Source organism: Phyllopteryx taeniolatus, chromosome 19 (genome assembly GCF_024500385.1).
Source record: "Phyllopteryx taeniolatus isolate TA_2022b chromosome 19, UOR_Ptae_1.2, whole genome shotgun sequence".
Taxonomy (NCBI): Eukaryota; Metazoa; Chordata; class Actinopteri; order Syngnathiformes; family Syngnathidae; genus Phyllopteryx; species Phyllopteryx taeniolatus.
The window spans coordinates 16104433-16120829 of record NC_084520.1 but is presented as its reverse complement, the minus strand read 5'-3'; the positions used below and the strand labels follow the sequence as shown (position 1 = coordinate 16120829).

The 16397-nt window shown below is 45.0% G+C and overlaps 2 protein-coding genes across 3 annotated transcripts; one reads left to right on the top strand and one right to left on the bottom strand.

Annotated features, from left to right (window-relative positions):
• Positions 1-569: 569 nt before the first annotated feature.
• On the top strand, positions 570-10882 carry glud1b (glutamate dehydrogenase 1b). Its single transcript, XM_061755561.1, has 13 exons — positions 570-1102; positions 4299-4379; positions 4631-4686; positions 4816-4879; positions 6944-7038; positions 7498-7677; positions 8534-8671; positions 8797-8934; positions 9222-9302; positions 9406-9529; positions 9634-9725; positions 9886-9948; positions 10173-10882. The coding sequence occupies exons 1-13, from the start codon at positions 697-699 to the stop codon at positions 10290-10292; spliced, it is 1638 nt and encodes a 545-aa protein (XP_061611545.1). The 5' UTR covers positions 570-696; the 3' UTR covers positions 10293-10882.
• A 1186-nt stretch (positions 10883-12068) lies between these two features.
• sncgb (synuclein, gamma b (breast cancer-specific protein 1)) lies at positions 12069-15936 on the bottom strand. 2 transcript variants are annotated; one of them, XM_061755564.1, is made up of 6 exons: positions 15519-15936; positions 14226-14267; positions 13995-14122; positions 13873-13890; positions 13353-13394; positions 12069-12448 (listed from the first exon to the last, which is right to left on the bottom strand). In XM_061755564.1, the coding sequence occupies exons 1-6, from the start codon at positions 15637-15639 to the stop codon at positions 12440-12442; spliced, it is 360 nt and encodes a 119-aa protein (XP_061611548.1). In that variant the 5' UTR covers positions 15640-15936; the 3' UTR covers positions 12069-12439. The 2 variants fall into 2 exon arrangements, with proteins under 2 accessions (XP_061611548.1, XP_061611549.1); XM_061755565.1 differs by lacking the exon at positions 13873-13890 and having other exon boundaries at positions 15519-15899.
• Between the last annotated feature and the right edge of the window lie 461 nt (positions 15937-16397).

Here is a 16397-nt window from a genome sequence, read left to right as displayed (position 1 = left end):
AAAAATGTGATTTCTGACTGTTCCTGAAGGCAACACAAGTCCAAGGATGGCTATAGATATATAGAGCTAGATAGATAGAGCAATCCGGCAGCGTCAACAGAGGACCCTGACTCGTTCCCCCGTTTCCTCCCTCACTGGCCCCCTGCCCACTTCATCCAGCTGTCACACACACTTCCAAGACCCTCACGCCCCATTCAAATGCCCCCATGACCTCTGACCCCTCGCACACTTGCTCAATTGCACTCTTTTCCTATCCTGCCGTAATCCCATTATTTTTGTACGGATACGATACAAAAACGTAAAACTGAATGAAATTGGAATGAGAAGCCATCCATTATTGAATTATCTAGTTAATAATACAGTACAGTTTTTGTGGTCACAATGTTGATTGAAGTTCTGATATGAACATGTCCAAACATCTATGCAGACAATTTAGGGACGACCGTTTCCGGTTGCATTCGCGCCGCAGAGTCGGGAGCGCGCACGGTCAACTGCAGCGCCAGCGGTAGCGCGCACGGCTGCCTAGGTCCTCCTCCTTCCTCGGCTGCCTTTTAAAGCAAACCCGCCCCGCATGTCACTCCCCACTCGCTCGGCGGTCCGGACACGGTGAGGAGCCAACCCTCCCCTCTCTCTGTGTCGCTCTGCCCCTGTCGCCAAAGCCCACCCTCCGCCTTCCACTCGATTCTCGCCGCGGCCATGTATCGCTGCTTCGGGGAGCTGTTGAGCCGCTCGGCGGGCAGCGCGCGAGTCTCGGGCTGCGTAGACTCCGCTCTCCCGGCGTCCGCCTCCCTGCTGCGGGTGCGCCGCTACGCCGACGCGGCGGCGGGTGAGCAGCAGCCGGACGACCCCAACTTCTTCCGCATGGTGGAGGGCTTCTTCGACCGCGGCGCCGCCATCGTGGAGGACAAGTTGGTGGAGGACCTGCGGACCCGAGAGACGCCCGAGCAGAAGCGGCACCGCGTGCGGGGCATCCTGCGCATCATCAAGCCGTGCAACCACGTCCTCAGCGTGTCGTTCCCCATCAAGCGGGACAACGGCGAGTGGGAGGTGGTGGAGGGCTACCGCGCCCAGCACAGCCAGCACCGGACGCCCTGCAAGGGAGGTGAGAGGCGGCGGCGGCGGCGGCGGACGGACGGGCGGGGACCTCCCCGGTGACAGCTAGCGGTTAGCCTAGCTTGCCGTTAGCATTACTTAGCGGTTTTCGAGCTAGTTAAACAAACAGTCTCTCGACTTTCCTCTCACACTACAACTAGGGACATTTAATTGTTTCCTTAGTTCCCGTAGTAGCACTTTAAATTTGCTTTTTAAAGACATTTTCGCTCACCTGTTACGGTACGAGGTATTTAAGCTCGTAGTTAAAAGTTGAAACATTTGGCCTCTTTTGTCTTATTAAAAATAAAAAAAAACTCCCAGTGGTTGGCAGCTAACCGAAATGATCTCAAGTCTCATAACTATGACGCAACCTCGCGAATTCGATACAGATTGATTCATTAGATTGCGATTCAATTCTATTTTTGATTCTTCAGGTTGTGATTCGGTTCGTTATTTATTTAAATGCTTTCCTATTGATTCGGTAAGAAGAAGAAATATGCAAAGAAAATACTTGTCAGGCTAGGAAATGAATCGATTCAGAGGATTTTGTTAATGCGGTTGTTAGGTGTTTCCAGGTGCTTAATTCAGTAAATTTCTGAAGTTCAATATTAACCTGCTAAAACCAAAGTAATTGAACACACTGTATTTACAGATAAAAGGCTCCTTTGTGTTATATGTGACTAAACCATTCGTGTACTTTTTTTTTCTTTTTTTTAAGTTCAGAATATGATGTGGACCATATGGGCTTCATTTTATATGAGGGCGAAAGTTCAGTGTTCGCCCTCATACTTGCGATTCGCTACTTGTGGATTCACGTAGTCGCAGATAGATTTTTGTAACCTTCTTTTATTTGCTGGTAAACTTTCAATTTGATGTATTTGTTCTCAGGCCAAAAAGCCTGTCCCGCATCAAAGTATTGGTTTAATGCCTTTTTGTGACATCTTGGTGCCAAAGAACTATGTTGAATTGAGTTGGGGAGCCTCATGTAGTGCTTTGCTACACTCTTCTAGCATCTGTAGGCAATCAGAACCTTGTTCGGGGTGTCAATTACTCGTGGGTTTTCCCCAAAATGGCCCCCGAGCTTGACTTTTGCACAGCCAATTCAGTAAATCCCTCAGTTTCAAAAGCATGGGTCTCCCTAGATTAAACAAGCTAAACCGAAGTAACCGAGAAAAGGGGTCTGCGGTGTGTTATAGGTGACTAAATTAACACTTCTTTTTCTTGTAGCCTTTTAGTTCTTTAAAGCTTAGTGTATTTTGTGAGCTGATTTATAAAAAAACAAAAAAAACAATAAAATACATTTGAATTGCTTGCTGATTTTCATTATTAGTGTCAGGACTTGGTCCTGAAAAGCGAGGGTATATATACAGATAAAAGGTGACACTTTGTGTTTTAGGTGACTGTTTCTTTTTCTCATAGCACTTTATTGTTGTCTTTTTTTTATTTTATTTAAAAAAAATTTTTTTTTAGTTTAGAATAAACTAAAACAACCAAGCTGCAGTGCCACAAAATGGCCCCCAAGCCTGCGTGTGCGCATATGTCAACCTTTGACACTGTCAAGTTCAAGGCCTCGTCGATGTGGGTGCATGGCGCCTCCTCCCCCATGAAGTGCATTCTGGGTAGTTTGACAGCAGGATGGGATGTATGGCGGAAGCGTGTGGGAGTGTCGAGGAAGGGAGGGGTGGGTGGTTGTTTTTCCAAGCATTCCTATTTGTCAGTACCCGTGGCCGAAGGGGGAGGGCACCGTAGTAGGAAGACGCACGCCATCACGGCGGCGGTCGGCGGGCCCCGCTGTTAACACTCCCGCACCTGCTGGATGCGGCGACCATTGTGGGAGGTGGGGAGGGGGATCCGTATTACTTCCCCCGCTCGGCTGGCTGCTCGCCTGAAGGCGACTTCAAACAAGTTGCGTCGGTGACTAAAATCCAAACTGGAGTCGGCGAGGAAGCTCAGCGGGTTTAAAGATTGACACGGCACGAAAGACCCTTGACTTTGTTCGACAAAGTGCAGAAGGGGGGTTTCGGTGTACGCCCCCCTTTCCTCGGCCGCCTTTGACGCATCGCCGTGCGAGTGCACAAGTTACACTGGATGGAATATTTAACAGGGCATTTCCTCTATTTTCACGTACAATTTTTATTTATTTGATTTGATTTTTTATTTTTTTGGTTTAGCCTTTGGCACAAATGCACAGCATGCACGTGTCTTATTTTTGTAGTAGTCAATTGGCAAAAATGGAATCTGGTTGTTTTGGTCAGTATTATGCTAAAATATGTTTTACCCAACTATATTTTAAAAGCCAACTTTCAATTTTGTAAATTCCGAGCTTATTCCCATGTTAAAGTGTCCAACTTCCAGAATTTTGCAACCTTGTTTTATTTTATTTTTTGCAACCAAGTAAGATAAGTTAGTCTAGTCCAAAGTACAATGTAATGTAATAAACCCGTCGTCTTTGTATTGCGACTGAATCCGGCGCGCTGTGATTTGCGGCGGCGGTTGCTAGGATGATGTCATCGGCGCGGTGGTTAAATGAAAGAAGCGGCAGGCAAGGGGGATGGGTTCCCCGTGGCTTGTTTTGCACTTTTATAATTTGATCACAGAACTCGGGATTGTCCGCCCGCCCGGCTCGTGGTGGCTCAGCTGATGCTTGGAAAGCATCCGCTCTGTGAAAGATCAAGCCTTGTTTTTTGTGATTTTGAAATCATAGTTGAATGAGCGTGTGTAACACGTGGAAAGTGCTGACATTAATAACACCGGCGGCTTTATTCTTTCCTTGTCTGCGCAAGACAATCCCGCCCGCATTTTGCTCGATGAGCCGTACGAGTGTTTTACAGCCGCTGTAAAACTCCCAACAGCCGCTGTGGGCGAATAATTGCTCGTAGGCTCGCACTGCGCTGCCATTGGCTCGTTTGGGATGCTCTTGGATGGCAGCTCTGGACCTGTAACTGATGTGGAAAACATGTTCTTTTATCTGTCAAGTGTTACAAACTTCTGAAATAACAAATTGAAAAAAGAAAACAAGAGGGAGTTGCCGTCCTCATCCTCGTGCTAGCATATATATATATATATATATATATATATATATATATATAAGAAAATAAAAAATGGGGCCAAAAGACAGTTGTGGTTGTCTACAACCGCGCATTCCTATCTTATTTTGCTGTCGCGCCCATCTCCGTGGTAACGGGTTGTGTTTTTTTGTGTGTAAGGTATCCGTTACAGCACTGAGGTTTCGGTGGACGAGGTGAAAGCTCTGGCCTCCCTGATGACTTACAAATGCGCAGTTGTGGGTAAGTCCTAAGTCAACAAATGTACAGTACAGTGCATACGCAAAGTATTCACAGCCTTTACTTAATACTTTAGAAAGTACACCCTCCAGTAAGTAATCGCAGCGCTTCACTTTTTCCACATTTTATGTTGTCAGTTAGTCGTTAAAATTGACTTTTCGGCCGCATTGTATATGACTTGAAACCTTCGCTTCCTGTGTGCGTCCCAACACTTTTGGATCATTTTAAGCTGACTCGTTGTTCTGCTCTGCCAGATGTGCCGTTCGGAGGAGCCAAAGCTGGAGTCAAGATCAACCCCAGGAATTACTCTGTGAGTCACACCCCACCGCCCCGCTATGCCACAGCAAATGTATCCTCCTCCCTTGCATTATTGGTGTAATATTGGTATTTCTAGGGATCGGTAAACGACTGTCATAATTGAAACCTTTTCGCACGGCAGGACAACGAGCTGGAGAAGATCACCAGGAGATTCACCATCGAGCTGGCCAAGAAGGGCTTCATTGGTGAGCCTTTTTCTTCATAAACAGGGAGGGGCACAGTAGGGGTCCAGTTCTCTCCCGAAAAGCGCAATCCACACTACTGTATAGCCCACAGTAGTGGGAATGTGACTAAAGTTTTTTTTGCAAAAGACTAATATGATGAAAGTCGAGGCGAAGTCGATTAATCAATGACGTCATTGATATTTTTTACAGCGGCCCCTAACCTTTTTTGGTGCCAGAGACCGGTTTCATGTGAAGACATTTTGACAAACCAGGATAGAAACGGACAAAAACAAATGATTAAACATACAACTAACTATTACGCTGAATTTAGTTGAGAGTCCTGATGTTGTTTGTCTCATCCCGTGTTTCATAACATAGTGTCTTGTAAGCCCGGACATCGTAGCGCAGCTAAAAAGCATTTAGCATTTCTGTTTGACTGTTTTCATTTCACTTGTGCTTTTATTGTCTTTGAGGGTAGACTTGCTACTGGGGTCATTTTGGGTAAAATGTGAGGCTGACCATTATTGTAATTCACAACTAGCTTATTTTCGTACACTCTGAGGCACGGATACGTATGAGACTGTGTCGCCTTGTTGGCCGAGCATTTTACTGCTTCACGGAGCATTATGGTCCGGCGACGGCAGCAGATTGCCGTGTCGACAGTCCTCTGAGAATTGAACGAGTGGAAGACGAGATGCCAAAAATGTATGATTAGCGATTCGTCGACTTCAAGCGTTACCGTAATTTGTCGTGTATAATGCGCCTTGTTTCCCCCCCGAAAGATTGTCAAAAGTCAATAGTGCTCATTAGTCATGTGTAGGAAAAAATGAAAAAGTTGTTCACATTTTATAAATGTATGCCGCAATCTGGAGGTTATGAAAAAGCTGTACACTTACATTCCAATATGCCACCGCCACCTAGAGGTTATGAGAGGTGTAGCCTTCACTTCCATTCCAATATGACTGCATATATGTAAAATTGTGCTCATACGTTTACATACCCAGGCAGAATTTGTGAAATATATTTTTTAATATGACTGAACAACAACCATCATTAAGTTCTTTTTGTTTAATAATCATGCTTTTCAAGAAATGCTTGACAGTTTAATTTGAATCACATTAAAATAAAATGAAATGTTTCGTCTGTTCCTTCATGTTTTTTTGGTACACATTGTGCACATCTTACAAATTCTGCCTGGGTAATCAAACATATGAGCACAACTGTGTGTTTTCTCATTTACTAAATAAAAGTGGGACTGTGAATTTCAAAATAAGAGCAAGTAAATGAATAAAATGTATTATGTGTTCAAATAAAGTGCTTAACTTCAGAATAATTCTTAGAAAAAACTAACAAAATACAGATACTTCATTTTGATCACAAGGGTAGCAGCAAAATCATGCATTGTAGAAATGCATTATACGTGTGCTGAAGGGGTTTCCAGAATTTTGAGGTCAACTTTGGGGTTGCGTATTATACATGGGTGCGCATTATACACGAGAAATTACGTTAAACGTCGATGTGGAGTAGTAAAGTCGACTAATCGTACAAACCCTATCCTGTGGTTATCTGATATAAAGGTAACTTTTTTTCTGTACCTGATTGTGGGTCTAAGATAAGGATGTTTTATTCTTGAACTGTAAAAGTCGATGGTACAAAAGTGGAATACCTAAAATAAACAAAAATGTACTTTTACAGTACATTTTCCAGGTCCAATAAGGAACCTATTGATGGTACAAGACCCCTTAAAAGTACAAAAATGTACTTACAAACAGTTATTTCGGCATTTATTCCACAGGCTCCATTCAGTGATTTAAAAAAATAAAATAAAATAATAAAAAGTCCCCGTTTCCTGCAGGCAAAACTTGCCACATGCATGCCAGCTCAGACTGTACCCCTCCCCCTTCCTCATTTTTGCAACCCCGCCTAAGTTTTTGGATCATGTTCTGGAAAATTTTAAACATCAGCCGAGGTTGTTAGCTTCAAAAGCTGAAGCTTGTGTTTAGAATATTCCAGCCGGTATGCTGCGCGATATCTAAAGAATTGTCACCGCGCCATGTTCAAAGTGCCCTCGTGTCTCCCGACCAGGACCCGGCATCGACGTCCCGGCTCCAGACATGAGCACGGGCGAGCGGGAAATGTCCTGGATCGCCGACACGTACGCCAACACCATCGCGCACACGGTCAGTTCCAAACCAGTCGGGCCGTTTCGGACTCGAGCCTGAAGTGTGTTGCCCTTTCATTTTTCTTCCCCTTTTTTTTTTTTTTTTTGTGTAAATAAGAAGCAAAGTGGAAGGAGTGACTCACTCCGAACCGCCAGCTTCCTGCCTCTCCCTCCCCGCCAAGGCAAACATTCCTCTTCTCTCGCTCACTCTCTCTCTCTCTCCCCTGAAAGAAGGAAAATAGCCTAACAGACAGCGAGAGGGGCCTGCTTGTTTGTCAACTTAATGATATGTCGATAATGAATTAGCAAGGCAGCATTAACTGTGCAAAAATATTTGATGGCATGGCTACAAAATACAAAGTGTTCATAGACTCGGCGGCTGTGCAAGAAGAGCACATTTTTGACCGTGCTAATGGCCGACTCGAGGAAGCCTCCTGATAATAATCATGTTTTTGTATTTTCGGTGTGACTTTGACAGGACATCAACGCCCACGCGTGCGTGACGGGAAAGCCCATCAGCCAGGGCGGCATCCACGGCCGCATCTCGGCCACCGGTCGCGGCGTCTTCCACGGCATCGAGAACTTCATCAACGAGGCGTCATACATGAGCATGTTGGGCCTGACGCCCGGCTTCAAGGACAAGAACTTCATCATCCAGGTGACCGAGGATGATGAAGGGTTTAGACGGGCACCGCAATTAGGGTTGCGCCATTCGTTGTCTCCGCACAAAAAAAACAAGGAAAAGAGAAGAAGCGATCGGGGCGAAAGAGGAAGCCGGTCGCGCATATCAGTCAAGGCGTCACATTTTCACTCGAGATGCACTCGGCGATAAAGACGAGGGCGAGCGGGCACAGCGGTCGATCGGCGACAACCGGGATCAAAAGGCTAATCCCTCTGTGAGGATTGCGCCGGGCGCAGATGACATCTCGGAGATTTAGCCAGCAGAGAGTTAAGCGTCACCGTTTTCAATCATCTCAAACAACGGAGACAATTTCTACCTCCATTTGGACCATTTCATTTCGCTGGAATGATTCATTTATTTTTTTCTCATTTTTATTGTTGTTGTGGTTTCTGTCCGAAGGCTGTTTTGACTTTATCAATTTATTATCTATTTGTCTATCTCTCTAGCTGTCTAATTGAATATTATTAGTATTTGAAATACTCATAATTTTCCATTTTCAGCCACATAACTTCGACTTGAAGTCTGCTAGCTTATGGCTAGCACAAAATGGGAAATGCCATAGGGCGGGCTAACAAAGCGCTTCTGTGTGGCAGTGTTATAACGCTTAAAGTAATTGCCATTTGAACACAAATGGTACAGGAACAAATGCAGGCAGACAATATAATAATACTTGCATATATTCTTTATCCTCTGTGAAAAGCGATCCATACTATATCGAGTCATTTGCAGTCGTTGTGAAATGCTTCTTCGTTTGTGTCTGTGCTGCCTTGCATTTATTTGGAGTGTCAAATCATGACGAGCGTGTGCGTTGTTGTGTACGTGTGTGTCACAGGGCTTCGGTAACGTGGGTCTGCACTCCATGAGGTACCTGCACAGGTACGGCGCCAAATGCGTGGGCATCGGCGAGATCGATGGCGCCATCTACAACGCGGAAGGCATTGACCCCAAGCAGCTGGAGGACTACAAGCTGGTACCGGCGTTTCTCGCTTCTGCCGTCTTGTTTTCACTTCCCAAAATACACCGCGGTGTCACGGTGTCGTCATGACAACCTGACCTTTGCTTCAACTTTTTTGTAATTGCGGCTCTCCCCGACAGCAACACGGCACCATCGTGGGCTTCCCGGGCGCCAAACCCTACGACGGGAACATTCTGGAAGCCGACTGCCACATCCTGATCCCGGCCGCCGGCGAGAAGCAGCTCACGCGTCACAATGCCCCCAGGATCAAGGCCAAGGTGAGCCCCCCCCCCCCCTCCAGTTTGCCCCGAATGAACTCTATACACATCCTACAGGCATTTTGTGCCAATTGTTTTTCCAAAAGTGTCCCCTTGAACACACGATTTTTGATCCCGCCTTTTATCTTGACAGAAATTAATGCGATCCATCCATCCAACCATTTTTCCATGCCTTTTTTTTTTAATTCCCTGAAAATGAGGAAGTTTGGCGTTGCGACGATTGCGCCAGACAGCGACGATACGCAACAAACCCAAACGATAACGATTTGAACGTTTTTGTTCTTCAGATCATCGCCGAGGGCGCCAACGGTCCCACCACCCCCGATGCTGACAAGGTCTTCCTGGCCAACAATGTTATGGTGATCCCTGTAAGTCCTTCACAGGAAAAACTAGTGATTCAGAGAGGGGGAGGGGGTGGGGACCGCTAGAGGGGTGTGGAGAAAGACTGTGTGACGGCGGCTCCCCCTGCAGGACATGTACCTGAACGCCGGCGGTGTGACGGTGTCCTATTTCGAGTGGCTGAAGAATCTCAACCACGTCAGCTACGGACGCTTGACCTTCAAATACGAGCGCGACTCCAACTACCACCTGCTCAGTGAGTACAAGACGGATGGATGATTAGAAATAATAGAGATGTTCCGATCCCATTTATTTTTATTTTTTTGCACCGGGTCAGTCAAACTTGTTTGTGTCTTCTAGTGTCTGTCCAGGAGAGTCTGGAAAGGAAATTTGGCAAGCAGGGAGGACCCATCCCCATCGTGCCCACCGCCGACTTCCAGGCCCGAGTTGCTGTGAGTAGATCCGCTAGCTCCGCCCCCTTAGCTACCGTCTCACTGTGGTTGGCTACACAAATGACAGGGTGGCAACAAGTGGAATTTTGGAAGCGAAACGGGAATTTAGCAGGCGTCTTTTTTTTGTGTGTGGGTTGAAAGTAAGCGGTTTGGGTTGCAGGGCGCTTCCGAGAAGGACATCGTTCACTCCGGCCTGGCTTACACCATGGAGAGATCCGCCCGGGTAAGCCGTGGTGCTGCTGATGTCGCTTATTCATATTGACACAAAAGATAGACTTTATTAAATTAAACCCAAAATGTGTTCCTAAAGCATTCTTAATCTTGATTTACCCCTCCTCTTATGCTGTATTTTATTTAGGAATTTTTTTGGGGGGTACTTTGTATAAAAAGTTTTGAGAACCACCATGATAGATGATATTCATTTGTCACGTGCCTCGTGTTTTTCAGCAAATCATGCGCACAGCGAACAAGTACGACCTGGGCCTGGACCTGCGGACGGCCGCCTACGTCAACGCCATCGAGAAGGTGTTCAAGGTGTACAACGAGGCCGGCCTCACCTTCACATAAATGCCCTGCGGGCACGCTCGTTCACCCCTCCGTCGTTCCCCCCCCCCTTCACCCGCCAAACTTTATACAGCCTTGAAAACATATCAGCGTCTTTGCATACGTCGTCGTCGTTTACCCGCCTGTACGTGTAAGACAAAAACAGAGTGAGACGTCGCGCGGCTGAACGAATCATCTCGCCGTTCGGTCCACTTGGTCACTGTAGTTTAACGGCCGCTTCGCGTGCGCCCCCCGCTGGCTGTGATGAGCACTGCAGATGCCTTAATGCTGAAAAAGGGATTTAATCAAGTCAGAATGAGATAAATGTTATATAGAGTCATTGGAGAAGTTTCCCCAACGAGTGTTATTTTTTTTGAAGGATTCAACAGAAGTTTTTTTTTTTTTTGTCAAGTTCTGTAAAGCAGCTTTTTCCTCAGGACAAGACAAACGGGAGTCGACACAGACCGCATTTTTATTTTTTTTGTCCCCCGCCCACCATTCCTGCGATCCGTCCACTTCCTCATTTTCAAGTTACTTTAGAGGAAATTTTTTTTTATTTTATGTTTAATTTTTTTTCCTTTTTCGGGGGAAAACAATAAATTGTTAAAACGGCACTTGTTTCTAAATGTCATTTTTCTTTTTTTTCTTCACAAGTGTAGTAGTATTAAAATGTATTGTAATGTAATAGTTACTCATTAGATGCAAATTAAATGCAAGTTCATTAAAAAAATTATCTTGCACAACATTACATTAGAAAAATCGTTAAACAGCAAAATGTATATTGATGTATTTTCTATTAATTGCGAAATCAATACACTTTATTTTTAATTAGAATCTTTGTCATTAATTTTAAAAAGCTAAATTACCATATTCAATATTTTTAATCAGAAGATAAATCATTATTTTGAAAAAGACAAAGCAAAAAAATGTGAATGTATATTTTGACTAATATAAATGGATAAAATTACGAAAGTTATGCTATATTTTGTAGTGAAGTGTAATAGAATAGAAGGATGAAATGTCTACATTTTTAATGGGAGGATTAATTTCATTAATTTGCAAAAGCGGCAAAAATTTATTTCATGTTTTTATTGGAAGAATCTGAAAAAAAACTGAAAAAAGTTCATTGTAATTTATTTGTAATTAGTCTGTCATTTTAAAAAGCAGCAAAATATACAATGAATTTTTCAATTAGAAGAATCGTCATTTCAGAAAAGTCAAACTATGTAATGATTTACATTTTAATTTAACGACATGCTGTATTTTGTAGTTGAATGTAGTTCAAATATATACAATATATTTGCAACTAATATGAATGCGATGAAATTTCGACATTTGTATGTTTCAAATTGAGAAAATCATGTTATTAATTTGAAATAGCGGCAAAAAAAATTTTTTTGGTAGTATTTTTAACTGAAATGAGGATGAAATAAATTGTGCAAATTATTGTCTATTTACAACCAAAAGATTAAATACCGGTATGTTCCAAAACCAGTGAATGGCGGACACTACATCAAACGCAGATGCAAAAAGTCTTTTCCAACACCAACAACAAACATTTTTATAAAATCAGCATTGACGCCAACTTAACGTGTGTGTACGTGCGTGCGTGCGTGCGCGCGCGCGCGTGTGTGTGTGTCTGTTAGATTGGTTACTTATCAGGGAACATGTCGAATGGCCTCAGGAGAACGCAAACTTGTTCCGCTCAAACACGCACTCACGATTGTATGATGCCGCGCATCCCGGTGAGTCCTGTGCGCAAAAACCTGCACGTGTTTTCATATAGTCAGACACTATGGATAATGATGAAGTTTTTTTTATTGGTCATTTAAAAGCCTTTCTTCTCAATTCAATTTGTACTTACTATTGCCGGTTACAGTATTGTGTGGTTTCTTTGTGCGTTTCATGCAAGTGCGTGTCTTTTTAAAAATGATTTATTTATGAATTTTTTTCAGGATTAGGGTGCGTAATTGGGATGACACTTGACACACGAGAGGCGAGGCGAGGGGGATGCTGCATCCGGAAGAGTCCCACCCAGACAAGGGTTCGATTCCGTTTAAAAGACGCCAAAAAAAGAAGAAAGAAATAAAAACAAACACCTGGACTGTTGTAGAGCGAGGCAAAGGTCGAAGGGGAGCGAGGGGCCGCTGGAGAACAGGTCCTGACAGGAACTAGTAGCCCTGTTAAAGGAGGCATTAGACAAGAGTCGAGCAGAATCAAGTATTAATATTACATAAGTTAAAACGGATATATTTTTTTTTAAACGAGAACAAAGTCGTAACATTACCAGAGGCCGTCGTTTTACTACAATGAAGTTAGGATATCATAACAAAGTCAAAATATTTTTACGACAAATGTATTTTTAATAGTTGGAAAATACAAAAAAAGTGTAGTTGTATTACCAGAAAAAGTCGTAATTTCACAAGAGTTCAAATATTTTTTCTGAGAAAAAGTATTAATTTCACAAGATGAAAGTCATAATATAAAGAGAAATAAATCAGTTGTAAATTTGTTGTATTGTGAGAAGCAGTTCCATCACTATCGAGTTGTAGTAGAAGAAAAAAAGGAAAATATTCTCATGATAAAAACTATCAATTTCATGAGAAGAAACTAGTAATATGACAAAAGAATTAACATATTTTTACAAAGGTATTAATTAAATTGAAGCCATAATTTTACTTGTGAAGTCGTAATTTGAATTTTAAAAATGTTAATAACACCAACATTGTTACAAATAATAAAAAGGTTACAAAGTAAAAAAAAAAAAAAAAAAAAAAGTTCCAAATTACAAAAAAAAAGATTTTTTTTTTTTTTTTTGTTTGTTTTTGAAAATCCAGATTCACACAAATCTAATGGAAATGTCACAGGAATCAGCGTATAATGTTTTGGTGTCTAATTTTCAGACACACAAATCGAGTGCACTGCACTGCACTGCAGCTTTATTCCGACCTGCGCTCCAAAAAAAAAAAAGTTAGCTTTGTGTCCAATTACTTACAATAAACTCCCCTATAATACATATTTTTCATTGGAAACCGGCAATGAGCGAACATGTATATTGTATGTATTTTGCAGATTTTGTCTTACCTCTCCTCTTTCGCCACCTTGCTCCATCCCTCCGTATTCTCCCTGAGGGTGGACGGGAAAAACAACACCAAAGAAATTTGAGAAACTTAGAAACTTTCAAGTGTCCGTCGCCAGAAAGCCACGAGAACATGCGGCAGGCCTGTCGTCCGATCGCTGGCGCCGTGCTGGACGTGTTAGTCTTACTTTGTGTTGACAGAGTGACCCACATGCTAACGCACTTCAAACTTCATTTATGGCAAAAAATGATGAATAATGTAGCCACGTGTGGACAGTATAATACAAATGTGTGGATCTCGAAAAACGGCAAGTCAAGTGACTTGTATCTCAAGGCGCCACTTTGTCGTTGTCAAAATTGACTTTGAGTTAGGAAACTAGCTCTTCTCTGTTCGCGGCCTTGTTGTTAGTGTAAGCAGTGCACATTAGCGGGGAAGCGCTCTGAATTATCGGAAAGTGCAAACAAAACAAAACAAAAAAATACAAATTGAGTCGGATATATTAGCAGCATGCACGATATAGGCACCTCGTTTACAGACTCCTCCTATCAGGGGCACACGGAGACAAGCAATATTGCGAAATAAGCGATGATGTAAGATAAATGGTCCCTGAAATGATGAGTGAGAGGCGGTCGCCACGGCAACCGACCTGGTTCAGGAGCCCGGCGGACGCGGCGATGTTCTCCACGCCCTCGGTGGCCACCTGCGACACCTCGTTGGCGCCGCCGATGGCCGTGTCGGCCACGATGTTTGCCTGGTCCACCGTTCGGTTGGCCACTAGGGGGCGTGGAGGGCACGGGCTTATTCGAGGCGAGCTCTTGAAACTTTCCGAACGTGACACGAATTTGTCCCAAAATGTTACGGCGTTAAATGTACTTACCGGTATTTACTGATGACACAACGCCCTCCTTTGTCTTGTTACCTGACCGAGAGAGGCACACACAAAGTTTCAACCAATCAGCTCCCTACCGATCTTTGCGTCAATGTGTGTACTTATCAATAATTATAATAATGTATTCTACTTATATTGCGCTTTTTTTCAAGGAGCTCAAAGCGCTTTGCAATCGCCCAAACTCTTCTTTCATTCCACAGTCGCACGCGAGCGGTGGTAAGCTACTTGCTTAGACGCGGCTGCCATTCTGCGCCTACGGCCCCTCCGACCACCGCCGAACAACTGACCGCCTTCATTCATGGGCTTCTTGCCCGCCCTACTCCTCTCGAGACACCCAATCAGCTAACCCAATCCTTAACCCTTAGCTACCCTATAGCCCTTTCTGTGCTAGCTCATTGCCTAACCCTAAAGGCGGGTGGGCCAATCAGCTCCTTACCTGCTCTTTCCTAGTCAACCAATCAGCTCCTTAGGTAGTCTGCGCCTTCCTTCAGCCAATCAACTGATTCTTTTTTTGTTCTTTTCCCCACCAGTCCGGTCCCGCCATTCGGTTTGGGCCCGCCTCTTAACGTCATTCCAAGTGCGCTCGTTACGAGCAGATTAAACGCATTTATTATATAATCTACCACGGCGAGCGATGGAGAGGGGGATGAAAATGTCGTGCGAGGGACGGAAATGCCGGGAAAGTACTTTAGCGCATTTGCGGCCTTTCGGGCCAACCGTACCCCCCACCCCCTGCTGCACATGCGCCGCCGGCCTCGTGCTTGCGGACCCACACTGCTGCATCGTGTGCGCACACACACACACACACACACACACACACACACACACACACACACTGCAATGACACAGCGTCTTTCTGCCCCGCTTGTGTTATAGCAGACAGAAGGGCATCAAAGCTCGGAGATTGGCGCGTTTTGCATACAATTCTCACCCCCGCCCCCCCCATCTTTTCAGATTGGGAAGGGGGGGCCGAGTGGAAGGTGTTAAGTCATCCGAGCGGCACGCAGGACGAGGTGACGCAGTGCTCATCTTATATAATAACGATAACACCCTGACCCCCACTTTTGTGCTGCTAATAGCCCCCCCCCCCCCCCAGAATGCCTCTCAGCGCCCTTGAGAGGTGACACAGTCGCCCGAGGGCTGTATCGCGTATCGAAACCCTCACGTTTTATTAAGAGGATTCGAAAATGTTCTTTTTCGACCCAGTCCGGCAAGCGAGACACTTTGCATCCGCCCCGACTTTCTCGTCCCCCCCTTACGCCCCTCGAGCCGAAGCCTTACCGACATACATCACCCCTTCCTTGGTCTTGGCCGCGGCCTCCTCCATGCCGGCTTTGGTCTTCTCTGCGGCCGCCACCACGCCCTCCTTGGCCATGGAGAAGCCCTTCATGAGCGCATCCATCGTGGGGCGACGGCACGGCTGCTGGCGGACGCTCGGCGGGTGGGTCGGCTCGGGCCGGCTGCTTGACGGTGAGCGCGCGGCGAGTGCGGGATGTGGGATGGCAGCGTGTGCGCGCGCGTGCGCGTGTCTCGACTCCGCCTCCCTCGCCTGCTCCAGCTGGGAAAAAGATGGGAGGGAAGCAGGAGCAGCAGCAGCCGGCGGAGGCGGAGGCGGAGGGATGCTGCAGCGTTTTTCACGTCATCACTGCCTTTTCGCTACCACTTTTTTTTTTTCCCCCCCTCTTCACTCGTCGCGCGTGGAAACACCTCCCGGAGATGCTGAGCTGGCGCTTTGCATAACGAGATGTCATTGTTTACCGTGTAATCCCCACCGTTGTTTCCCCCCCCCCCCCCAAGACCCCCCACTTTCTTCTTCCTTGCAGAATTTTCTCGCGTCCGCTCCTGCGGTCATTTCAATGACAAGCAAAAATGCTGAGTCATGCCAAGATGAAGACCCCTCTCCCCATTGCGATGCTGCAAATTTGATTTTGTTAGTCTTCCTCCTGCCTATTCATGATTAGCTACTCACAAATTCAGCGCAAATTATTTTTTGGAACCGAGCCTCTATTCATTTCAGAAAAACTTTTTTTTTTTTTGTATCTTTCTGAAGTCCCCTAATTTGCCGCAAGATGGTGCCAAAGCAACGTCCAATAGAAACCTGCCTCGGAACTATGTTGAGGTGAGGGGAGGAGCTTTTGTTTGACAGGCCAATGCCCTGTC